Source organism: Anneissia japonica, unplaced genomic scaffold (genome assembly GCF_011630105.1).
Source record: "Anneissia japonica isolate Jap-2015-1 unplaced genomic scaffold, ASM1163010v1 scaffold26_len2425191_cov177, whole genome shotgun sequence".
Classification (NCBI taxonomy): Eukaryota; Metazoa; Echinodermata; class Crinoidea; order Comatulida; family Comatulidae; genus Anneissia; species Anneissia japonica.
Window position 1 is genome coordinate 92,457 of NW_022685220.1, and position 26,959 is coordinate 119,415.

The window sequence follows — 26,959 nt, forward strand, 5'->3', positions numbered from 1 at the left end:
TAATATTGTAAAGGAAATATGTATTTCCATATTTATATTTTCCATATAAAATTGTCAATACATTGATAATTGCATGCGGTACATTTTAAAAGCCTTTTCATGCTTCTGTTATATTCATAAGCCCGAGAAAATTCTTAAGGCGAAGATGACACAAGGTTTGTGATTTCTTGTTTGTTTTATTTCCATTTTTGTTACATTATTGCAAAGACAGAATTAGGTCAGATGCTAAAATAGACGACCAGCTATTTCTAGGTACAAACACGTGCACTGAAGCGCAGTTCACCACTTCACGTGTGTTCACCTACTTCATGAAACCAGTAACTTAGAATTGTCTGCGCTGGCTGCTGATCATGTTTATAAAATAAAAAAATAAATGGATAATAAAATATATATTTGTTATATGATTTCATGTGTAATGTAAATAAATACGTATAAATTTTATGTATATATATATATATATATGTATATGTATATATATGTATATATACATGTATATATATATGTATATATATGTATATGTATGTATATGTATGTNATATATATATATATATATATATATACTGTATATATATATATATATATTCAATAAAATATTAAATACACTAAAAAAACATTTGCCATACATTACATTCAAACAAGGGGGAAAATCAACACCCAGAAAAATCAGCATTTTAGTAATAATTTAAAAAACAAATAATAATTTAAAAAACAAGAAAATATCCGATCCCTAATTCTATTTCACTCGTTTCAAAATATAACACAGAGCCGACTTTCAAAATATTCCTAACAGTTATGATGAAACATCAATTTTGCTAATTTCTCTAGGTTTTTTCCTCTCTGGATCAGTCCACTATGAACATAATTAATACAAAAAATAGTAAATAATTGAATTTCAAACTCGATCAATAAATATTATTTATGTCATGCTGAATGAATTTTGTTTGCACAGAGATATTTTTACCTAGGCAGTTCAGTTCAACTTTCTCTGTCGGGCCACACTTTGCCCAACTGCGCATTAGATAAATACAAGCAGAACATAATTATACAAAACGACGCATTGCCAATGCTAAATTCAGAAGTGTTGTGGGCATCTTGATGGATATACTATTACTAACTTGCCAATAGTAGACAATCACAGCCCAGCTTATCTTTACTACAGTATAATTTTCCTTTTTTTTATTTCAGAGAGGAAAGCAATGTGTTAGAAGCACTTTATGGTGGGGCAAAAGATGGATTGAAAATCTGTGGCTATGTCTTAGCAAACCTTATTGCTATCATTTCTGTTCTTGCATTTGTCGATGCTGTTTTAGAGAGACTGGGGTACATGGCTGGAATTGAGGACCTGTCTTTTCAGGTGAGCCCTCCATTGGTGAAATTTGATTCTCCACTTACTGTAAATGTTAATGAATAGGATATTGAGAAAAGTAAAATAAGTTAAATTTAATAAATAGTTTTTGAACGACAACAAAGAAATGAGGACGATCATGTTTGGGTGTGAGCAGAGTCCATTGCTGGGACAGTTGGACAGTTCTATTTTTGTCGTAGGGGTGTACTTAAAGAAATAGAAATTGGAAGTGGTTATTCACACGGTAGACCGTGCGAATAAGCTCTCATGAGTCCTATTCGCACGGTAGACCTAGCCAATCAGTATTTAAGGTTTCATGACGTAACGGCTGTCATACCGTGCGAATAAGTTCTTATTCCCAATTTGCACGGTACATCATGAATTAACTATATTTAGCACGATATCGTCTCCAAAGGTTCAATGACCTAAATATTTTACAAGATACTTAATTTGTTACAAGAATACCGAATTGAACTGAAATACCTTTTCAGATAGACTATCATACAAACATTGTCTACCGTGCAAATAGGAAATAATACATTATTCGCAAAATAAATTTTAAAAAAGCACCAATAAAAGCTTTCTTCTTTGTTTGGCTTCTGGTTGTTCATAATCACAAAAGCAGCCATGAAAGCCTGATGTTAATTTAGTGACTACAAATCATTTGTTGAATTATTTACATAAATTTCAGGACGAAAATAACCTTGTTGTAAAGTACTGTACATACAACAATCTTTCAACAATTATCACAGCTCCCTATGGTCTCTGAGCGCTATGTGCTTTGTGTAGGCCTATATCATTAGGCCTACAATCAATGTATCCAGTGGCATTTCAAAAACACTCTCACACATTGGAATCCAAAAGGCAGTGAAGAATGTACATCAATATAAATCTTAGTTTCTAGTACGGTATATATTCTGTGGCGGATCCAGGATTATGGTAGAGAGGGATTAGGAGAGACTTTTAGAGATGTGCGAGTCTACAGGTGGGCTAAGTGCAGCACGACTGCAGCCCACAAAAGTAAAACCCTATTGAAACTGAACATAAAATTGAGTAATTTAGCATCAGTTTGGCATCCTCTCATCCTCCTCTGTTCCAACTCCCAGCATGGTTGGTGCTAATTTGTAATTAATTTTCTTTTGTTTCCCCATTTAATATTTTTGAATGGAACAAAAATCACTTCACTACTAGGCCCTATGATAAGGGACTCCACCAGTACATACTCCACACAGGCTTTTTTCATAGCTATTTCTCAAGGATAGCCTAAGAAAAGAGTAAAAGGTCTGCAGACACAATGCTAAACTAGGACCTATTGCACTTCTGTTAGGGTTATCGTATCGACTGTCTGTGCTGTGCCCAACTCATATGGTATGCCATGAAATAATACAGTATTTCTATCTACAACATTCTACTGTGCGAATAAGAGTTTTTTTCGACAATTCACACGGTACCGTGAGAATAAGCTTTTATGAGTCTTATTCGCACGATAGACCTAGCCAATCAGCATTTAAGGTTTCATGACGTAATGGCTGTCATACCGTGCGAATAAGTTCTTATTCCTAATTCGCACGGTACCGTGCGAATAAACTCTTCCATAGAAGATGTTTTATCTTACTCATAGACTATCAACGACACTGCTAATTTGTGTAATTTTCATCCATAAACAAGTGTAATAGTTTTAAAATGAGCCTAAACTACATGCAGTAATGCTCTATAAACTAGAGGCTTTCTGATTGAAGAAAAAAAGTTATACTAGTTGTGTGAGAAAGACAAAAATGCCAAGAAGGCTTTACATCTTTGTCTTCAAATAATGATAATATTTATATGGAATTTCTGGAAAGAACAGGATATGAATAGTGAAAATCTGCGGGGACATGCACTCCCCAGTGGCGACTTAAGAAATTTGCCGACAGGAGATCCGACGTGTCCGACAGTAGGGTCCGAACCAAGGGGGCGGACTATGGGCCTCGGTCAGGATCTCAGAATAAAAATCCCTCGTAGGGTTCACAGGGAGAGTTTTTATGGCTTTTAGTATTATACATAGAGCTATTAAAACAACTAGAGTGCTGACAAGATGGCGAAGTAATGCAGAGTTGTGTATGTGTACCATCCAAGATGGCCGCCGTAGGAAAGCACCACCTTCTGGCTTATTATACATATTATTACCATGAATAAGATTATTATTTCATTAAAAATAATTGATATTGATAATAACAAATTATTAAACTATCGTAGCCAAAAAGAGGCCAAGTAGAGGATCTTATTCAAAAATTTAAAAAAAATTGAAATCGTGTACATTACACCCATACACCGCAACATACGGGTAACTAGCTGTACTGAACTTTCTGTGCAAATTGAGGGCGCCATTGAAAATGATAGTGCTTAGGCGAAATTTGATTGGCTGAATCTATGGCAGCCATCTTGGATGGTACACACACACACAGCTCTGCGTATTTCGAACATCGAATACATTGCATTTACGCTCTAGTATTCTTATTATCTCTATGGTATTATACCCAAATTGAGTTTTATACAATATAGGGACTGGCAATTAAAATACTGTACATTATTTGGATGGGACAACAGGGGACAAATTCCCTCCCGCTGGCGCCAAAAATGGTATTCCCTGTCATGATTTGTTAGAGCTCTATATAGAATCAGAATTTATTTATTGATCTCCAAATGAAGAAATTGTTTGCTCAATAAAAAACCTTGCATGTAAAAATACATTAAATTACAGTCACAATAAAATATGGTAACAATATTTTATTATACTTTGTATTTCTTTGTTAATATTATCATAATTTTTTTTTTCAATGCAATGCAATAAATTATAGTTGATTTGACTTATCAAGTAAGTAGGTTGCATAACTGTTTGCATGCTTAAATCATGACAGCTTCAAGCTTTGCATAAAACAAAGATGCTGATAGATTGCATATATAATATAGCACCCTCTATTGTTTAAAGTTTTATTTTTATGATGCAGATATTATATTTTTTAAACATCGTTTTTGTTTCTGTATTAATAATAATTATTACCATTCAACGGACAAAGTACAGTGGCAGATCCAGGAATTTGAAATAGAGGCGGCCAAGGGAAGGACTTTTACAGATAGAGGGTGCAGACCACCTCAGGCCCACCATGGTTGGGGCTGAAGTAAGAAAAATTATGATTATAGCAAATCTAAATGGCTGAAAATGGCACTCTCAGACTCAAATTGAATATCATTTTCTTTTTTTCTCCATTTAAAAAAATAATTTTGACGAATTTTTTTTTTTTTTAGGGTGGGGAGCTGCCTGCTTCCCCCTCCCCATGAATCTATCATTCAAATATTCAAAGGTCATTCACATGTTGAATAGGTTGACACTTTTTATTAATTTCACCAACATTTATTGTTTGATTAACCAAGGCATACATGGAGAGATATCCAAGCACCAATATTATAACAATCTTTATGCATTATTATTAGTCTTTTATGCATTATTATTAGTCTGCCTGATGGAGCGGAACTATTCCAATTTTTTTACTGCTCCAGTTTGTAAGTTTTGTTAGCGATGGCTGTGGTGCATCGCCATCTTCATCGTCATCGTCTTGAGTTCCCACAATCATCATGTTGATTATCACGGAACTGTAGGAGGTGTAGTGGCAGTCCTTAACAGCCGGTTGTTGAGTTAATTAAGTTTTAATTTCATTTTAATTTCATTTTTTTCTTTCTTTTCTCCAGCCCTTCTTTTTTTCTTCTTTTTACCTTTTCTCTTCCTTTTCTTTTTGTTTTCTCTTTTCTTTCTCCTTTTCTTTTCCATTTTCCCTCCTTTCTCTTTTTCTTTTCTCTTTCCTTTCTCTTTCATTTTCTCCTCGTTATTTGTTTTATTTTTTTTTTATTTGAAAAAGAAAAGGGAAACATCTAGGTGAATTTGAGATCTTGATGTTCCTCATTCCACTCTCTCACTGTACGAGGAAAGAAGGTCAGAAAACAGTAGTCAGTTCTGATGTTGTATATGCATTTACAGAACAGTGAGAGCCTGGCATCATGTTAGTGTACTGATTAATACTAGCTACAACATAATGAACAACACATACTGTATGGAATACTCCCTAGCCATATTATATGGAATACTCCCTAGCCATATTATATGGAATACTCCCTAGCCATATATGGAATACTCCCTAGCCATATTATATGGAATACTCCCTAGCCATATTATATGGAATACTCCCTAGCCATATTATATGGAATACTCCCTAGCCATATTATATGGAATACTCCCTAGCCATACTATATGGAATACTCCCTAGCCATATTATATGGAATACTCCCTAGTCATATTATATGGAATACTCCCTAGCCATATTATATGGAATACTCCCTAGCCATATTATATGGAATACTCCCTAGCCATATTATATGGAATACTCCCTAGCCATATTATATGGAATACTCCCTAGCCATATTATATGGAATACTCCCTAGCCATATTATATGTAATACTCCCTAGCCATATTATATGGAATGCTCCCTAGCCATATTATATGGAATACTCCCTAGTCATATTATATGGAATACTCCCTAGCCATATTATATGGAATACTCCCTAGCCATATTATATGGAATACTCCCTAGCCATATTATATGGAATACTACCTAGCCATATTATATGGAATACTCCCTAGCCATATTATATGGAATACTCCCTAGCCATATTATATGGAATACTCCCTAGCCATATTATATGGAATACTCCCTAGCCATATTATATGGAATACTCCCTAGCCATATTATATGGAATACCCCTAGCCATAATATATGGAATACTCCCTAGCCATATTATATGGAATACTCCCTAGTCATATTATATGGAATACTCTCTAGTAACAACATATGGATGGAATACTCCTCAAGCCACGCACTCACTGCTTCTGACGTTCGTCTGCCGACAAGATTCTATTAAGAACGCAATGTCACGACGCGCGTGCACGCGCAACGGATCTTTTTTAATAACGTACAGACTGCAACCAACGATCAGTAGACTGTGTTGTGGCGTCTAGCGCTCACGCGGAGCGGAGTTGGATTTGGCGGCCAATGGACGTACAAGCGACATACGATGCAGGATGCCCGGCTGTAGCTACAACATATAGAAATACTCCCAATCTACAACAAATGGAATACTCACCATGGATATTGGTATGTGCTCCATAGGTGGCTTATAGCAATATGCATTTAGGACTTGCAGTTGCTATTATTTTATTTAGAAATAATCATTGCCTTTATTTCTTTATATCTTCACAGCTTATCTGTAGCTACTTACTTTACCCACTTGCGTGGCTGCTTGGGACAGAGAAGAAAGATTGTAAGGTTGTTGCAGAGTTGATTGGTACGAAGACCTTTTTAAACGAGTTCATTGCCTATGAGCATCTTGGGAACTTCATAAGAGCAGGTGAACTTTCAGTGAGTTTTTCATTTAATTGTTTCATTATTTCGTCAAATATGTACAAAACCAGAAAACATATTAAAACGGAATAACTTATTGTACCCTCGACAGTGACTGGATAAAGAAATAGGGAACATAATTGCTGTATTGTGAATTTTAATCTGATAAGAGTAATACAACAGTGGGAGCTCCAGAAATGTGCCTACAGGGAGTCTGGTCAGGGTCATGGAATGAAAATCTCTGGTAGGGTTCATGGGGAGAGATTTTATGACATAGTATGACCCAAAAATGTGTAATGTTATTTGGATAGGCAAATTAAAAATTTTGGGTCTGATGACCTCGTCATGACATCAAAAAGCAGGGGATCCAGACCTGTGCGACGGGGGGGGGGGTCAATTTTCTCCACAGGTACCACTTCTGTAACACAACATTAACACCAAATTAAAATGACATCTTTACAGAATATTACAACTTGATTTAAATATGAATATATAAAGTATACCGCATAAAAGTAAACAATGACCATCTAACATATAACCCAAGACAAATCGGCACATAAAACTTTTTTTATTAATTTTATTTATAAAAACAACAGTTGTGTTTTAATTTTTTATTGCCATTTTAATTAAATACAGTTTTTTTAATATTGATATTCTTATACATATAATTTTATAATAAGAGAATTTGTGTGGCTGTAGCTATTCTTTTAGTCTCTAAACTGAATATTCACTTTCGTGATATAATAAATTTGTAAATCCTTTATCTTCTCTATAGATTCGATCACAGGTCATAGCAACTTACGCCCTTTGTGGATTTTCAAATCTGGGTAGCTTGGGTGTAATGTTAGGTGGGCTTGTCCCGTTGATTCCTGAACGCAAATCTGAAATCGCGACATCTTGTCTTCGAGGTTTAGTTGCAGCCACTATAGCATGTTTGTTAACAGCAGCAGTTGCAGGTAAGATGCGACCACTTTTTTTTTTTTATCATATCGTGATCATTTTGATGCAAATCATGATATTTAAGATTTGAGAAATGTGGTCATCGAAGGTAAGATGCAATCATGATCAGTAAGATGTGATAAAATGATACGATCATGGACATTAAAATATGATCAACAAGTCAAAATTGTTCTTGCATATCACGGTAGTTTTGAGTTTAACCTACCTGTAACTGGTTTAAGCGCTTTAGGAAACGTAAATTGCGTTTAAATAATTTAATCAACTTTCAACAAAAAATCTTTAAATGGTCCTCATATCCACACCCTACTGCGGATCGACACCAAAATTGGAACATTTCTTCATTACATCATGAAAAACTATTCTGCAAAGTGTCATTTTTATCCATATATAACTGGGACGCAAGAAATTTAAATGGCCCTCAAATTTACACCCTAACCTGGATTGTCCCTACATATAATAATATCTTCCTTCTAACTTGGGTTAAACTTTCCCAAAAGTTTTATTCAGATTAGTTGACCCATTTTTCAAATATCTGGTCTGGGATGTTTTCCTTTAAATGGTCCTCATATTCACACACTACACCGGATCATCACAAAAATTCACTTATTTCTTTACTGGACATTTACAAACTATTATAGAAAGTTGCATTTACACCCATTGAAAACTTTTATAGATATTTACGTCTGGGATCTCAAAAATTTGAATGACCCTCTAATGTACACTCGCCAACACAAAATGCTATCTTCATTGTAACTTGGTTAAACTTTCCCGAAAGTTTCATTCAGATCAGTTGATCCGTTTTCGAAATATGTGGTCTGGGAAGTTTTTCTTTCAATGGTCCTCAGATCTACACCCTACTCAGGATCGTCACAAAAATTTAATCATTTCTTTACTCGACCTTGACAAACTGTCATGCAACATTTAAATTATACCCATTAATTTTTTTAAAGAGATATTTAGGTCTGGGTCCTCAAAAATTGAAATGACCTTCCCATTTACACCCTTGACTGATTCGTCGCCAGCACATAATAATTTCTTCTTTGTAACTTGGTTAAACTTTTTCCGAATGTTTCATTCAGATCAGTTGATCCGTTTTCAAAATATGTGGTCTAGGACGTTTTCCTTTAAATGGTCTTCAGATCCACACCATACTGCGGATCGTCACAAAAATTTAAACTTTTTTACAAGACCTTTACAAAGTATAATAGAATTTTTCATTTAGACCCATTGGTTTTTTATAAAGAGATATTTAGGTCTGGGTCCTCAAAAACTGAAAAGGCCCTCAAATTTACACCCTTCACTGGATCGTCACTAACACATAAAAATTTCTCCCTTGTAACTTGATTAAACTTTCCCGTAATTTTCATTCAGATCAGCTGACCAGTTTTTGAAATATCTGGTGTAGACTGTTTGACCTTAAATCACTTTAATTGGTCCTCACACGCTCACCCCAACATAGATTGACACTAAATATTAGGAGGCACATCCTTGATATATGGTATATGTTTCGGCAAAGCACAGAAAAATTCTAACCATGGGAAGTGACCAAAGTGACAACCAGAAAAAAACAGTGCAAAAAGATAGGAAAAATATATGCAAGAAGAAAGAAAAAAAACAATGGCTTTTCCAAGTACTGCTGGGAAAAGCCAATAATAATAATAATAATAATAATAATATGAATATGAACATGAATGTTAAGATATGATCATGATCAGCAAGTCATGATCAAGAAGTGGTGATCATATTCAGTAATATGTAATTATGATCAGTTTGATGTGATTGTGATCATTATGATGCAAATCATAATCAGTATAATAATCATGGTCAGTTAGATATGATTGTGAGCATAAAGATGCAAACATGATCAGTAACTCATGATCTGTAAGATGTGCAGGCCTGATGAAAACGTGACAAAGAAAATTACATTTATATATACATGATACAGTGGTTGTCAGTATTTTTTTTTTCTAAATGCCTCCTGGAAGACCCCTGTTGTCCAGTAGTATTAGTGGCCTTGAAAATGATTGTTCATCATCAGTGAGATTACTAAGATTCTGTCATCAGAAAAGTGTGATCATAATAAAAGTAAATTGTGATCATGATCAGTAAGATATGACTGTAACCAGTAGGAAAACTGTTCATGGTCAGTATAAGGTGTGTTCATAATTATTAAAATGCCATTGTGATTTTAAGATTATTATGTGATAATCAGTAAGATGTGATCATGATAAGTAAGATGTGATTTTGATCAGTAGGAAAACTGTTCATCATCAGTATATGGTGTGTTCATAATCATTAAAATGCCATTGTGATTTTAAGATTAATTATATGATAATCAGTAAGATGTGATCGTGATCAGTAAGATGTGATTGTGATCAGTAGGAACACTGTTCATAATCAGTAAGGTGTGTTCAAAATCAGTAAAATGCCATCATGGTTAATATGATGTATTAATCAGTAAGATGTGAACATGGTCAGTAAGATACGATCATAATAAGCAAGTTGTATTTATCATCAGTAAAATGTTATATTAATCACTATGATTGTTTCCAAGATAAACTAAAAGGTGGTCACGATCAATATTGTAATCATAATCGGCAATACATGATGATTATAATGCGATCATTATAATGAGTAAGATATAATCATTATCATTACGATGTTCCCACTGTGGCTTATTAGAAATTGATAACATATTTGATTAATTTTTAATGAGAAATCAATGTTGCAATTGAATTTGAATTTGAAGCTCCATCCAGATGTTACCACAGACATCATGTCTTCAATGGTTTTGAAATATTAATTGATTAATTTCTAATTAAGCTATCAGATATCTGTATCTGCAAACCACAAATGCGACTGGTAGGTATTATTTAAATAGCGTCCTCTCTGTTGTCATCAATTGGTCACTCCGATTGGCTATTAAGTTGACACCATACCATGACCTGTAGTAAAGATAATGTAATTTTGAGGCTTCTTTTTTTGTATATTTGGCAAATTCTTTGTAGGTCGCTGAAACTTTAAATTAATTTACCAAGAAGCGGTCAATTTTTTTTTACAGGAGGTGTCTTCTTGACTCTCTGTAATGAAAATGTTGCTAATTTCTCTCTTCCTATGGAGTGTCCATGGCTTCCCTTCAGTGCTTGTAATAGAGGTTAACAGAATAAAAATAACCTTTGGTATTCCAGCCCTGCAGGGGAGATCCAAAAACACCTGTGTATCTAGTTCAACATGTAAAGTACTATTTTCGAACCTTTTGTTGTACATTTTGTTACAACTTAATGCGTTTCAGCTTGTTTCCGCTGTTCATTTTATCCATTGATGTTAAGTACTGTACCTAAGGCCTTTCGTATTAGGCACTATTAAATAGAAAGTATTATAACAAAATAATATTTGATTAATGAATATTTTGTGACAATTTTTTTTAAACAGAATAGAAGTATGTTATTTTAATTTATACAATAATTAATAATGATAATGATGATGATGATAAAAAAAAATAGTAATAAATGATAAATAGTATTTATAAATACAAAATTTTCAAATCAAATTAAATTCTTTATTCATCAAAAAATTTCCTTAACAACGATAAGAAATTCAAGGATAATAAAAAGATGAAATGTACCTTCAAGAAACTCCAGGGAGCTTGTAAATAGGAGACCCATCGAACTAAAGCTTTAATTGATACAAAATCTAAGGGGAAAGGAACTAACCTAAAAAATATATAAATAAACAAACAAAAGCTAACCTAACAGTCAAAGGATTAAAGTTAAAATTCAACAGGGACGGGAGATTGGTATTCTATTACCAGTATGACCAAGTTCTGTATCAAGTTGACAACAGATGCAGAAATGTTTGAGCATATATGAAAAAGTAATAATGGTAATGAGACCAGAAATTCTATTAACAATAATTGGCCTAATAATAATTGTGATAATAATAATAAGAATAATGATGATGATGATAATAAAATTTCTTATGACGCAGAGATTAACAACATACAGATTGCAAATCGGCACTGAATGACCTAAATCCATGTGGCACAATTATATTAGCATCGTAGTTGATCCTATTACTTGGGAACACAACCTGATTAGGTCGTACTTCGTTAAAAAAAATTACTGCCCAAAGAGAATTGATGTGTACTTAAAAATGTGATGGACTTTACATAGGAGAGGTTGACATATTCATGTCTAATTAAACGAAATGATAATGCCTTATGCTTAACAGATTAAATGTTGATTTCAGTTTGATAATTTCAACAGGAAACCATAAACTGTATAAATATTTGATTGCAAACACCTGTCTTGTAAACTCGATGTCAGTTTTTTTTTGTATCTATTAAGAGGATGTCCACATCATAATAATTATATTAGAAAATAACAAGTTTGAAAACTGTACAGGTTTTTAAAGATTTATTCCCAAATAATTACTTTAGCTGCAGGGAGTTAAAAAGCTTTGAAGATGTATCTAATATATGAAAATGAAAATAATATAATTCAGTATTTCCACATCAAAATTACTATCATTAGGAAATAGTTATAATACAGTAAGAGAATTCAGATTGTTAATGCTGTTAATGTGTATTGTTTGAAAATTGTACTATTTTTAACAATGTCTTCCCAAATAATTACTTTAGCTGCAGCAAGTTGAACATATTTGAAGATATTTTTTTAAATATATAAATAGGAAAATAATATAATTCAATATTTCCACCTCAAAATTAATGTAATTAGGAAATAGTGTGTTATAATACTAGTAATAATTCAGATTATTAAAAAAAAGAAAATAATATTCAGTTATTCCACATCAAAATTAATATCATTAGAAAATAACAAGTTGTAATACTGTAGTAAGAATTCAGATTATTAAAAAAAGAAAATACAGTAATATAAATTCAATAATTTCACATCAAACTTAATATCATTAGAAAATAGCAAGTTTTAATACTAGTAAGAATTCAGATGGTTAATGCTTTTAATGTGTATTGTTTGAAAATTGTACTGTTTTTAACGATGTCTTCCCAAATATTTACTTTAGCTGTGGTGAATTAAATATCTATGAAGCTATATTTTTTTTTGAACATGAAAATAATATGATTTAATAATTCCACATTATAATAGTCATTAGAAAACAAGAACAAGTTATAATACAGTAGTAATAATTCAAATTATTATTGCTGTTTATTGTTGTACTGTTTGAAAATTGTACTGTTTTTTAAAGATATCTTCCCAAAGAGTTACTTGATTTGCAGTTAAAAGCTATATTTTCTATGTTGAACTTGGGACTAATATAATTCAATATTTAAATGTTTTAGTATTTTCAACTAAAGTAATTAACTTTGGATTAAAAAAATGGAAAATCATGAAATTTTATTCAAACATTAAATTGCTTTATTTAAAATGATAAAAAAAATAATCACCTTTCAGTTAAAAAAGCAGGTTAATGTAATTCAGTTATTGCTAATTTAAAAAAAAAAAACTTTTACTACTAAAATCTTTAAATTATCTGCCAACCAATTATGAGCTTATTTTATGCCTCTGGTAATTGATAAGGAAAATACTCTCTTATTTTAATTTACAATTGAAAGCTAATACAGCCTTTTATTGTCATCCTCCTAAAATTGATTGATTCCCATTTAACAACAAAACCAAAATGAATGGTTAATGGTTTTAAATTTATAAAGCACAAAATATAAAAAAAAAAAAGTCTCTATGCACTGTGAAAACAAGGGTAGAGATTTTTTTTTTTTTTAAATAAATAAAATGTAGATGAATGTTCCGAGCCAGTCCAGCACCCAAACCGCAGTATGGGGATACATAGGGTAAAATATATACACCGGGTTAGCACTTCAAAATAGTTAATTTTATTCTTCATTACCACAAATATGCTCAATACAAACATCATATTCTAGCATTTTGGTTTTGATTTTATATATTTTTTTTTATTGTGTAATTTCGTAAAGTGCTCCGAGATATGTTTATTGAGTGTTCTAGCAATTACTGAATTATTATTGTAGTTTGTGAAGAGAAAATTAAGATGTAAATTTTAATGAAACAAGAATTTTATTTTGAATAATCAATAGAGAATGCAAATCAAAATAAATACCGAATCAAATTTATTGGCGAAGCTCATAAAATTCATGGTGAAAAGTCTTGCTTGGCATAAGCTACCACCAATTTTCGAATAAGCTCCTCACCAAACATGGGTTTTTTCGCTAAGCGCTGCTCTCAAAATTAGTGCTGCGTCTCTTATTTGAGAGTACATACTACCCTGTGTGTAATGAAACACCTTAAGAAACAGGGTTTTAAATATAATGTATACAGTGTTCAAATGAATAAATAATACAATGAAGACACAAGCATATCTCTATAAATGTTTATTTACGATGATGTAGGGCCTTACCTATGATAGGCCTACCAAACTACGGGAATACTTCAGATAGTGTAACAAGGGAACAGGCATGGAAAGCACCAGCACCAATATTTATTTAATAAGCGCCACTCTCATATAAGCGCCCCACTTAAGCCTCTAAGAAATGTATAAGCTCTGCGGTGCTTATTCAATGATTTACAGTATATTAAAATATACAATACATATACACCTTTTATTTATCCCACATGAGGCAATTCAATAATACTGTATATACTTATGTATAAGACAAGGCTTAAAATAGCAAATTACGATCGAAAAACAGGGGGGTCGTCGTCTTATATGCGCGACATACAAATATTTGATTTTTTAAGTCATGTCCGTCTTATGTTACGGATTGTCCGTAACATGCAAATTAACTACTGTAATGAACCTACTAGAATGAATGCAATTTTAAATACTAGGAAATAAGATTTTGATTAACAATTTAAAGCCTATAAAATGGTATTATATTTTGAAAATTAGCCCTGCATTTAGCTTCGTTTTTAGCCGTCTAGACGCAGTATCAAGACCACAATGAGCAGCAAATAGTATGAATTCCGACAGTGAAATGTGGTTCGTCTTTATACGTCCGACATTCAAAATTTGTCCAAAAACCTTCTCACATTCGGGGTCATTTTTTTACACGGGTTGCCTTGTATGCGAGTATATACGGTAAGGGTCTGCATCATAATTGTTTAAAATACTGTATAAAATAATTATTCTTAATTAGGAAAAAGCTTTTGGGGATCAATGAGAAAACAAATTAAGGCTTAAATGATTCTCCGTCCTTTTGCTACGTTCGACCTAATTGATTAATTTTGGTCAAATTTCTTTTCTTGTAATTTATATCTTCATGTTTTGCTGTAAAAAAGTTTAATGTAAATTTTCTCCTGTTCAAATGGAAAAATATACTTTGATTTGATGCCAAGGAATATTTAAATATTTTTATATGTTAATAAATAAAATTAATAAAATAATGATAATAATAATAATAATAATAATAATAATAATAATAATAATAATAATAATAATAATAATATTATTATTATAAGGCATACAAATGATAAAATTTGAATTTAAATGAGAGCAAAATGATTTAGATTTATTTATTGTAATTTGCAATTGCAAATGCGATTAAATTTTGTTGACTTTTCCATTTTTAAACTTACCTGTGTCTTCATGGTACATTACCATTATTATTATTATTATTATTATTATTATTATTATTATTATTATTATTATTATTATTATTTTTATTATTTTTATTATTTCCCTTTGTAGCTAGGCCTGAAAAGCCTAAGCAATGAGGTGGTACATGCCAGGGAGCAATTGATAAGACAGTAGTATTTTCATAGGCCTACCAACATTCTCGATTTTCGCATGATGGAGCGAGCTTGCGGAAGGACTTGCCGGCTTGCAGGAGTGTGGGAACCATGCTGATTTATTTTTAACTTAGAGCAGCTTAGCTCAGTCGGCTAAACTGGTGGTACCTACTGTGTGTGCGAAGAACTGTGGAGATCTATAAGTTGGTCCTTAGTTCAATTCCTATCACTGCTCTTCTTGTATTTCAGCTGGAGGGCTGAAATGCAAGTTACGATAGTACACCGTCTTTCGGGTGAGACGTTTAAGCCGTTGGTCCTGTGTGCGTTATGGCCCATGTGCACGTTAAAGAACGCAGTACACTCTTCGGAAAGAGTAGGGGATTGTCTCCCGATGTACTGCCTAGTTACCATCAAAAGGACCCCACTGGAAATAAGTCTTCTTTAGACTTTCGTGGGTATACCCTAATTAGTCCAATCCAATCCAAAACTGTTATGTTTTATTTCAGCTGTTTTTCACTGACTTTAAATGCTGACTTTATTTTCTTTTGTTTTTCTGTTTTGTTCCAGGTTTGCTGTATGACAGTATGGCCATAGAGGATGGACTACAGTCTGCTGTGAATACAACGGAAGCTACCAACACTACAATCTTCTAGAATCTACTTTCAATTGTAAAAAATAATAATAATCAGGAATTTATTTTATCATGTTTTATTTGTATTTTAAATTACTGTTTGTGTGTTGTGTATAAGATAGTACTGTTTTCATGCACAGGCAATATATATAAAGAAAATAAATGGTAATCAGGGTGCTTGAAACAGTAATCCAGGTTGTTGGGTTCGAATCCTTTTCCTCTAAAGTGGAAAGCAATGGAAGTTTATCAATTTGGCCCAATGCGGCTAAATTGCTAAAGCACCCAAACAATATAATCAGGGTTGTTGACTTCGAATCCTAAAGGGATTGTGTTTGCCTGCGGGAATTGAATTAAGTATAAAAAATTGGTGCTCATTTGGTAGAGCAACGAAAACATTAATTCAAATCCTATAGTACTTAATGAATATCACATTTTTGGTATGTATCTATTGTGAGAATCGAATGAAATACTGTACTGCATATGAATTCGGCCAGTGGGTCTGGGGCCGCTAACAAGGGCTTCTTTGCCTGCATATTTGATGTTTTGAAGAAGTATTTTGATGGATTTTAACAAGTTAAAGACTCTTAGGAAAGCCCCTCTCATCTGGGGCAACATTGCTAATAAATATCCCGGGGGCCCTTTAAGGCCTGGGGACCCTGGCATGAGCTGTAACTATTACAACACATAATCTTGGCCTAATGTGACTCAATTTGTAGAGCAACCAAGTAGTAGTCAAAGGTTGTTGAGTTCGAATCCTAATAGTAATCGCATTGTTTGTGAGGCTACTGTGAAAATATGGACCAAACCAATGGTAGACCTAACACAAGTCAAAGGTATTGATCAAATTATGAAGCAGATCTCTTTGTTTATACAGTATAATGTAATAATCAAGGGTCTTTTTGTAAAGAAACACAATTTCAACAAAAAAAAAACAGAATCAATAATGTATCACTATTATCAAATAATTGAATTATATTTTATATTTGAGGTTAAATTTTATAGTATATACTGTACACGGTAGAAGTAGTACCCCATACAGAATACCACTAATGAACTTATATTTGAATTAATCTTTCAAAATATGTAAAAAAATTTTATGAATTTTTTATGTCCTTAATGAAGTTTGTATAATATATTCAAACATTATTGATTTATATATAAAATGCTAATGTATTTTTAGATTTTATTTCTATTATTCTCTTTATTGTATAATTTTTTGGTTATTTAGGTAAATAATTTTAAAATGTTGTTATCCAACCAAAAAACATGTCAATGTGGAAAAATTCCGATTGATTTGTTTCATTGGTTGTTTAGCTTAGTTGTATGTATTGACAAAAATTTTCTTAATTAGTTTTATTTTTCAGTTATAAAAATAATATAATTTAATAACACTTATTATTCAGTGTTTGTTAATTGCAATTTTAACCTGGACAAATTGAATTCACAGTATCAACGGGTTATGTAATTTTCAGGGTAATATTTTAGGTAGTAATATTTAATATTAGTGTCTTTCAATTATTCTTTCAATTATTAAGTTAGTACAATTAATTAATTAATTAATGTTATCCAAAAACATATCGATCTTTCTGTCTTAGGGAATAATAATTAAAATACTGTAATGTAATCTAGTAGAATTATAATAGAATTCGCCCCTAGCAATGACATAGCCATGGTTGAGAGCAATAATAGAAGGAAAAGAACAACTGACAAACTATTGCCTAGTTCTTGATAATATAGAAATAATCATAATGGTTTTCTTTTTTATATCGCCTAGTAAACCAATTCGTAGTTACTGTGCCTGCCTGTATTTAAGGTCAATTCACATATGCCTATGTTGTGTGTGTGCGTGTGTATGTCGATTTAGCTTGATTCGCGCATGCGTAGTTCAAACTACGAATTGGTTTATATCAGAACGTCTCAAAGCGCTTGAAATAAATACTGCCCCTGGTCATTAGATCTCTTAAATTGTCAGACCAGAACAGAGAGAGGCAACCTCCTCCGCTCCCTGGAGAATAAGCCTACTGCATGGAGGAGTGAAGGTATTCACTCCCTGAGTAAGTGGTATTAGGGTGCAGACACCATGGAGTGCCACAACATCCTACCAGGTACTCCATTATACTCCTCGGTGGAGAGATACAAACGTAGGTAAAGTGCCTTGCCCAAGGATCCTAGCGAAGTGCGTGTACGAGAATCGACACGTTACCCCAACCAAGTTTTGGAACCCGAAATTGTTGCGCAAACCACTTCTCTTATGTTTAGGAAGCCCCTGCACTTTATGTATTATTGGTGATAAGACTCGCTACCATTCACAGGGTAGTTCCGGTAATCGACATTGTTTTGAGAAAGAAATTTGAATAGACCTATTTAGTATTCACTTATCCTTCATCTAGTATTATTCGTGTTAGTATTCATCTAGTAATTATGTGTGTTATTTTAAGTAGTAAGGAGGTTCCAAAAAATTTAAAAAAAAACGATTTAAAAATTACGCCATATCTTCGTTTGTATAATTTCATTGTTACAAATTTCTTTTTTGGACACTAGACTTAAATCTGGGAGTTTGTCATGACACAGAACCTTAAAATTCTGATTTCGGCCTTTTATACCTGTGAGGTAATGGACCGTTCCTATAAGCCCCTTTCCTTGGATATTGATGCTAAGGTCCCACATAACGACAGCGTAAACGTACGTGTTTGTGGGACATGCGCGTGTTCGTGGGACATGCGCGTGATTCTGGACATGTTCTGATTGGTCAGTTGTCATCGATTACACTATCGGAAAGGTGCATTACAGTTCAAGAATAATTAGTTGCATTATAATCGATTGTAATACAATGGCCATAGATTACCACGTTGTGAATCGTAAATTGGTTAAAAAAAAAAATGTTATGATAATAATATAAAATTGATGACGTTTTCCTAAGATGATAAAACCTTTCTAATTTCAAAACCGACCAGGGCTGCGCCGAGTCGTTTATTATCACTATAATAATTTATGATGTGCCTTCTAAGAAATGTTGTAATTAACCACATGTATTGATTAATTTTCCGATGCATAATGTTGTCATAATTATATTTTTTAAATGTGTATTGTTTATACATAGTTTGGTGATTGCATGGCGTGTGTCATGCGGGGTTTAGTCTGGTGGAGGTAATTTGTGTTTGTTGATAGAATTTAATTCATGAATACCAATCATGTAGTATGGTATTAAAGCAGCTCTCTTATGGCCAGTTATATTTTAAATGGTTCGCATTTAAATTTTTTTGATAGAATTTAATTCATAAATACCAATCATGTAGTATGGTATTGAAGCGGCTCTCTTATGACGAGTTATATTTTTAATGGTTCGCATTTAAATTTTGTTAATAGAATTTAATTCATGAATACCAATCATGTAGTATGGCATTGAAGCGGGTCTCTTATGGCCAGTTATATTTTTAATGGTTCGCATTTAAATAATGGAACCTCTACTTGAATGAGACATCCATTTTTGCGTATAGAAATGCAGTCTCTTTTTGTACAGAATGTATGTGCAATTGTAAGTTAGGTTCACACTAGACTAAAGCAGTTAAAGCAGTTTATGCTTTGAGATAAACTTAACCTGGCGCAAAGTGAAGAAAGCGCGCGAAGCGTTAAGAAACCGCTTACACAACAGTGGCTCAATCAGACTGCAGCTTTGTATGCTTGCAAATTATGGATGATTTAGCATTTTCGTCACGTAACTACGACTTCGGACTCGACTAAGTTCAAACCCAGCAATTGAGACCAAAACAATACCGATGAAAGCAGTGAAACTAAATAGGTTATCCGAATATTAGCAATAGTAGGCTTAACATAACAGTTGATGTTAATTTTTAAAATATGCACAAATTACAGGTATATGTAAAGAAAACTGAAAATTGACTTGTGACGACGAGCACAGAGCTGCATATCATTCACATCGGATCCAAACCGAAATTCCCACTGCGTTTCCGATGCGCTGTACTTTTTTTTTTTTTTTTTTTGTATTTTTATACACCGATTCGATTTTCTCATCGGTTCGGTAAAGCCGGGCACTCATTGAGTCGTACGACGAATCCACCTTTGCTTCCGGGGAGAGGTAGACGACGTAACGCCGTCTGCTGATTGTCAGTGGCAGTCTGAGTTGGTCTGAACGGATCCTCATTAAAAAAGCGGTCTGTTGGTTCCGCGCCGTCGCGTTGCCGTCGCGCGCAGTGAGTACCCGGCTTTAATCTTTCCTGGCACTGTTCTGATTGGTCAGTTGTTGTTTGATTGACACTAAGGAAAGATCCATTCTGTGTGAATGCACCTCTAGCGTTTATTGCGTTTACGTCAAAACTGCTTTCTAGTGTGAACGTAGCTTAAATATTGTATTATACGCGCGATTATCGTCATGGAAACAGTTTTTGTATAATACTATTCATTAAATTGTATGTAAACCAATTCAATCTTGTAAATACCTTTCCTTTAATTTGCCAACTATAAAAAGGATGTAAATTGCATATATTTTTACCAATATATATATACATGAGACTGCGGTCATTGAAATAAAATGTTACTGATGTGATCATCGTGTTCTGGATTATATTATATTGATATAATTAATTTTGTATACATTATTATTTTCACATTGAAAGTGCGAATAACATGACCTTCAATATAGGTTGTGTGCCAACGTGGTAATTATTGTGTGATTAATTAACGTTAACTTTTAAAAATTTGACATTTTTATGATATTAACACCGTTGTAAATAAATGTTTTTTACATTCTCTCTAGAATTAGTATTTAGCTACTAGTATATCGAAGTGGTGTCTAAATATTTGTGTAAAGTAGGTTAAGTTTTTGACGTTATTTTGTTATTACAACCTAACCACAAAATGACGAGGGATAAATCATCTTCTACATAGACCTGTCCATGCTATCAAATTGTATTTGATAAAACATGTGACATGCCTAAATATGGTCATGGTGACGTCATATCATGACCATACATAGGCACATCATTACTATAATGGACATTCAACAGCATTTTCTGTCAATTTGATTGTCTGAACAGGGCTTTAATGATGTTTACAATTTTACGAAAATGACTACGAACGCCATTAGGCATTAGGAAGGTTTCGCAACCTTACGAAAACGATAACGAATACGTCATTGTCGTCGTTATCGTTATTCGTGCCCGAAACATTCTTGACAGTATGCTGTATGAGCTGAATATGATCCTTGACTCGTGCGAAAAAAGAAACAAGGAATCGCCTACGTTGTGACAAATATGCTACTGTAGGGGAAGGGTTGTCTTAAAATTGATGACGTAACCGTATTCGTTATCGTTTTCGTAAGCTTGTGAAAACTCCCTATTTTCTCCTGGCGTACCTTCCATTGCTGTTAATTTAACACTTTTTGAATGAAAAAACGAATCTCGTAAAACGCATAACTGTGTTTTAGTTTTCGTAAGATTTCTCAAGAATAGGGGTGCATTTTCTTTTTTTTTTCCAATGTAATTCCTAATCATTTTAAAAGGAAGTTCTAAAAAATTAAACATAGTCCTATTTATATTTTTTTCGTATCATATTAGTAGAATTTTAATTTATTATGGTGATTAAATTTTAATTTGATATCGTATATGAAAGAATTTTAATGGCAATGGAAGTTGTAATTTTGTTAAGTCAATTTTATAAACTAGAAATAGATAATTCCACATGTATTATTAAAGGTAAAGTCATGTTGCGAGACTAATGTATGTAAAACACTATAAAAAATAAGTACGTCACTGTCATGCTACTTAACCGTACTGCCTCAAAAAAATATATATTCAATAAAAAAATGTAATGTATCGTGAGCGGGTTCTTAACCCATGCCCTAATTTATTTCTAATGTGCTATTTGTGTTTCATTAAAGTGCCTATTCCACGTGTCACTTGATAACACGGTGATCCATCGGCATTCGTACGCACGTTTTAGCTACTAACCTACCGGTTCTGTGCTAGTTCGATTACGTTCTGATGTGACCGTTATATTGTAGGACCAACTGTTTAAATAGGGACCGTCACGTGGCTGTCACTGTCTTAATCAAAACAAATATTACTTTAATACATACAATATATATATTTTTAGATTTCAAGCATCAATGGTAAATCTATACATTTTGAATACCGATTTGTCTACTAATTACTTGCAGTCATAAAACTAAAACCTCAGTAGAAGATTGTGATTTTGTATACAGTTACCGTATAATTATCAAGAGTAATCTGTGAACTGTATTATGATATTGTGGATTTATCTTGCCTCAAAGCACGTTTGTCTGTGGTGTTTTAAAATGTATTTTGCAAATGATAGATAGGCCTATTTGTTTGAGCGCCAAAATGAACAATTTTCACGAGGCTTTTTGGGCCTCACAAAGAGAGGCAGACCAGGTTTACCTCATCACGTATAAATGTGGCCTAGGCCTATTATGGAGGTATAGGAAAGTGCTCTGACCAATATCGCAACAACGTTGTCAAAATATAATACTTTGATTGCTTCCCAGTAATTTTTTTTTTCACTTTTTTCGGCGGTCATAAATATTGAAATTACCTAGAGCTGTCAATCAAAGTAGTTGTTTTTATACCGGAAATAAATACTGTATGAAGATTATGTGATGTTTGTAGTTGCTTAATGAGTGTTTGTTTTTTGTCTATTGCCCCTTTGCCGGGTCAGTAGACACTTTGCTATCGTCTGGCAATTGATCTTGTAAGAGTAAATCCGGTGGAGGAATGATAAAAATGAAAACATAGTTACTAACCTGAGAGATTTCAAATGCATGAGTGACTACACCAGTTGCTGGGGGACGGGGGAAGAGGCCCGGTGGGTGGCCCTCCAAAGATTTGAGCATTTTTAAGCTGTTTTAAAACGATTTCAGGGGGTGTTTGTTGACAATAACAAGTACATACGCAAAAATATTTTTAATAAAGCCACGTACAATTTTAGTTTCAATGTAGGCCTAAATTTGAGCACCCAAACTATGTACACAAACAAACATTTCATTACTCAAACAAACCAAAAATGAATAGGCATACTGATCATTTTTTATTTACGGGTCAGTGAATTAAGTGTTCATCTAAATACCTGACCTGAATGACAGTTTTCATGTTAATAAAACCAATTTCTTCTATTGTAAATACATTTTCCCCTGAATTCGTTATAATTCGTTATCACGCATAGACTTGTGCTAAATGCGTGACAATATAATTGATCACGCAGCGCATGTTTTTCGACAAAATGCGTTTTCATCTAAAATCACTTTAAAATACGGGACCGTCCCGCACGATGCGAGACGGTTGGTAACTATGTGAAAAGTTCACAAAATATGATGCCATGCTAGGTAAGTCCTGTCAAAGAAAGAAGTAGGCATATATGTCAACAATTTGTTGCTTGTACCTATTCAACTGAATTGCAGAAAGTGTGGATGAGTTAAAAGTGTAAAAAAACCATGCGTAGACACACGCTCCAGCTGGGAGCCTGTTTTTTTTTCATAGCCGTTGTAAGAATCGGTCTGGGAGTCCAAAGTAGCTTGCGTTGTAGATTTAGCTTAGGCCTAGATCTAAAATCTTCTCTATAGACGTGGGAATTGGTAACTGCTACTCTCATTGAAAATGAATTATGAATACAGTATCATATGCTGAAATGTCAAAATGTGTCTGTCGACGTGCACAGAATTTATGCGGAGAGAATCCCGAAACGTAAACCTTATACGAGACGAAGATTTCAGAGGTAATATAAGGTTAACTAAAATGATTCCGTGGAGAACGAAACACGACGAGGCGCGTGCAACTAGCTAACATCTTTTTTTTAAATGACGATACAGTACGAAGACTGCCACCGTGTCGATCTTCAAGGTCTCACAGAGATCAGTGATAAATTCTTCGGCCTCTACGATCGTCGTTCAACGCAAGTGTGCCGGCCTTAATAATGAGAATTACTGTCTTACAAATTAATGTACAAACTATAAAAAAAAAAAACGGTTTGTAAACAATAAGAAACAAAGTTCTCCAGAACCATGAGGGTCATCGATAAGTTTGGCAAAAGATATTATCAAACAAACTCCGAAAAAAGTAGTACAAGCCATTGTTATTCAATATTTCGAACTTTAATTAATTCATCTTCAGGAAATGAAGTGTTGAAGGTCACCAGGATACATATTTTAATGCGAGATAATAATTTTCTTTGAAATACCAGATTATTTTAGTACCTGCAAGAGGAAAGTATCCTGGCTGGATATGAAACGTTTCAAACTTATATTGAATTGGAATTTTGTCCTATAAATGTAACTTGATATAAAGTAAATGAAAAGATCCCTTCGTTAAATATTAATACGGAAAATTAACATAGAATCTGTAATAATTTCAACCTATTGTGTTGGCCATTAAAGAAGAATACGAGCGGTGAATATCATAAAGAAGGAAATACTTTATGAAGTCAGTTCTCAACGACTTGGGTATCGAACATGGAAATTTTAAAACCAAAACCATTGTAAGTTACGAAATATCGCGTCGGGTACATCTCCCCCTTCAGTCGGGGATATCGTACCCTCCCCACCCCCCTTTCGGGCAAATCTTGGTGCCACCTGTGATCATATATTGTTAATAATTTATATTGCATTTTCTGATTAGGCCTATGTTTAATTAATTTGCTTACTCATGAAGACGCATTAGTATCTGCTCCAATCCAATATTTATATTTTCAGGTGTTAACAATTGTTGTATTTATTCATGCTTTCAAGTTTTATATTGTATATTGGTAATTTATTTGTTAACTATTTTTAGTCATTTTGCATTTATCATTTATATATTATTAAACACTTTCTTCGGCTAGTCCACCTCGCGATCGTCTCCGTATCTTCATCTAATAAATGTGGATTTCCTGCTTGTTTTGAACATTTTTGTGACTGCAACTTGAAAGTGTGAGTACCCGTGACAACTCTGGAACTATTTCTGTGCAATTATTTGTCTGAATTACCGGATTTTTTAGGAATTTTAAAATTGTTCATAGCTGTTTCTGTATATAAAATTCTCGTACTGTACTGTGTTATTGTTACTTTAGCCGGTGTCCTCGACTAACACGCATGATTGATTTCTACAAAAGCAAGATGTGTTTCAGCTATACAAGAGAGGCACTTTTAAATATCGGTAATCAATGCGTGACTAACAAAGTTGAACGCTGTGTTTGGAATGATCTGAAAGACTTACGCATAGCTAAAATAACCACTCATCGTGGTTGTCGTGCAGGTAAAAACAAACAGAGACTAATTAAGACAATAATAACTGAGCGGTCGCCTGCTTCATATAATACTCACTACCTGACTAACACGCGCACTGTAAACCATAGCAATTTATCCCAAATACCCATCAATCACAATCAACATGGCAATTTTATAACGACAAATTTGCAGCAACAGACAAAAAATAGCAAAAAGGTTCCTGTAAAGACTAAGCTAGCCAGCTGGAACACTCGTTCTATGAACAATAAAGTTACTGTTTTATGCGATCTTATTATTCAGGATGAACTTGATATATTGGCTTTACAAGAGACCTGGTTAACTGGTGATGAAAGGGATGATTGTATACTGGCCGACATAGCGCTGACTCTTCCTAACTTTGATTTTGTTCAATCCCCCAGGATATTTTCTAAAGGTGGCGGTGTCTGTGTGTTTGCCAAGAAAGGGCTCAAACTTACCAGCAATAAAACCTCTAATTACTCCAGTTTTGAGTATATGGATGTGAACATTTCTCGTGGCTCCTCATCTATCCGCCTGTTTAACATATACCGCCCTCCACCATCGAAAAAGAACAAGTTGACCAGATCCATGTTTCTGGAAGATTTTTCTAGATTTTTGGAATCAGTTGCGGCTATTCCTGGAGAAATCATCATTCTCGGGGACTTCAACATCCACGTCGACGAGGCCAATGATCGGTTTGCCACCTCTTTTGCTGATCTCTTGGACGCCGTTGGTCTACGGCAACATGTTGCTGAAAGGACTCATAAATCTGGTCACATTCTTGATCTTTTAATCAGTCGTCAATCCTCCAGTGTTATCACGGGTGATGTCAAAATTCATCCAGGAACGCCTTCTGATCATTACGCAGTGAAATGTTATCTCAATTGCATTCCTCCAAAGGCACCTAGAAAGACTCTAAAATATCGTAAGATCAGGCAGATTGTCGTTGATGATTTTAAATGTGACATTGAATCCTCGGAACTTTACACTAATCCTGCGAGTGATCTTGATGGGCTTGTGTACCAGTACAACACCATCCTCCATGACCTTCTGAATAAACACGCGCCGCTTGTTGAAAAGACTGTTACTGTGAGACCAAATGCTCCTTGGTACAATGATGAACTTAGAGCAGCCAAGCAAGACAAAAGACGTGCTGAAATTCAGTATGCGAAGTCCAAGCTGGAAGTTCACAAACAAATCTACGCTGACAAGTGTAAGCTATACAAAACCTTGCTTGAAACAGCAAAGGAAGACCACCACCGAACACAGATTGAGAATAGCAACAGTAAAGAACTTTTTCGCGTTGTCGGTAAATTATGCAATCCTTCGTCTGAACCTGTCTTGCCAGATTGTGATACACAAGAACAGCTTGCAGAAGACTTTGCAGCATTTTTTGTTGACAAGATTAAAAACATTCGCAATGTTCTTGACTCCACCGATTCTCAGGCCGTCTCAGTTGATCTTCAAACTACCTGTAGTAGCATCCTGAGCGATTTCAAAGAACTTTCGCCGGTTTCTGTCCGAGAAGCGATCATGCAGTCACCTAACAAAAGCTGTCCACTTGATCCCATTCCGATGGAACTGTTTAAGAGCTGCGTGGACAGTCT

At 33.8% G+C, this 26,959-nt stretch overlaps 2 protein-coding genes across 2 annotated transcripts in view; both read left to right on the forward strand.

Moving 5' to 3' along the window:
- Positions 1-22,732, forward strand: part of LOC117108511 (solute carrier family 28 member 3-like) — a gene marked incomplete in the record, with an annotated part of 54,937 nt that extends 32,205 nt beyond the window's left edge. Inside the window, 4 exon segments of the mRNA XM_033250534.1 lie at positions 1,186-1,354; positions 6,635-6,793; positions 7,551-7,731; positions 16,039-22,732. Of these exon segments, the coding sequence (XP_033106425.1) occupies positions 1,186-1,354; positions 6,635-6,793; positions 7,551-7,731; positions 16,039-16,124 (595 nt within the window).
- Positions 22,733-24,949: 2,217 nt separating this feature from the next.
- LOC117108518 overlaps positions 24,950-26,959 on the forward strand; it is a 4,690-nt gene continuing 2,680 nt past the window's right edge. Inside the window, exon 1 of the mRNA XM_033250548.1 lies at positions 24,950-26,955. Coding sequence (XP_033106439.1) covers positions 25,200-26,955 — 1,756 coding nt within the window. The 5' untranslated portion in view covers positions 24,950-25,199. The remainder of the gene's footprint in view (positions 26,956-26,959) is intronic.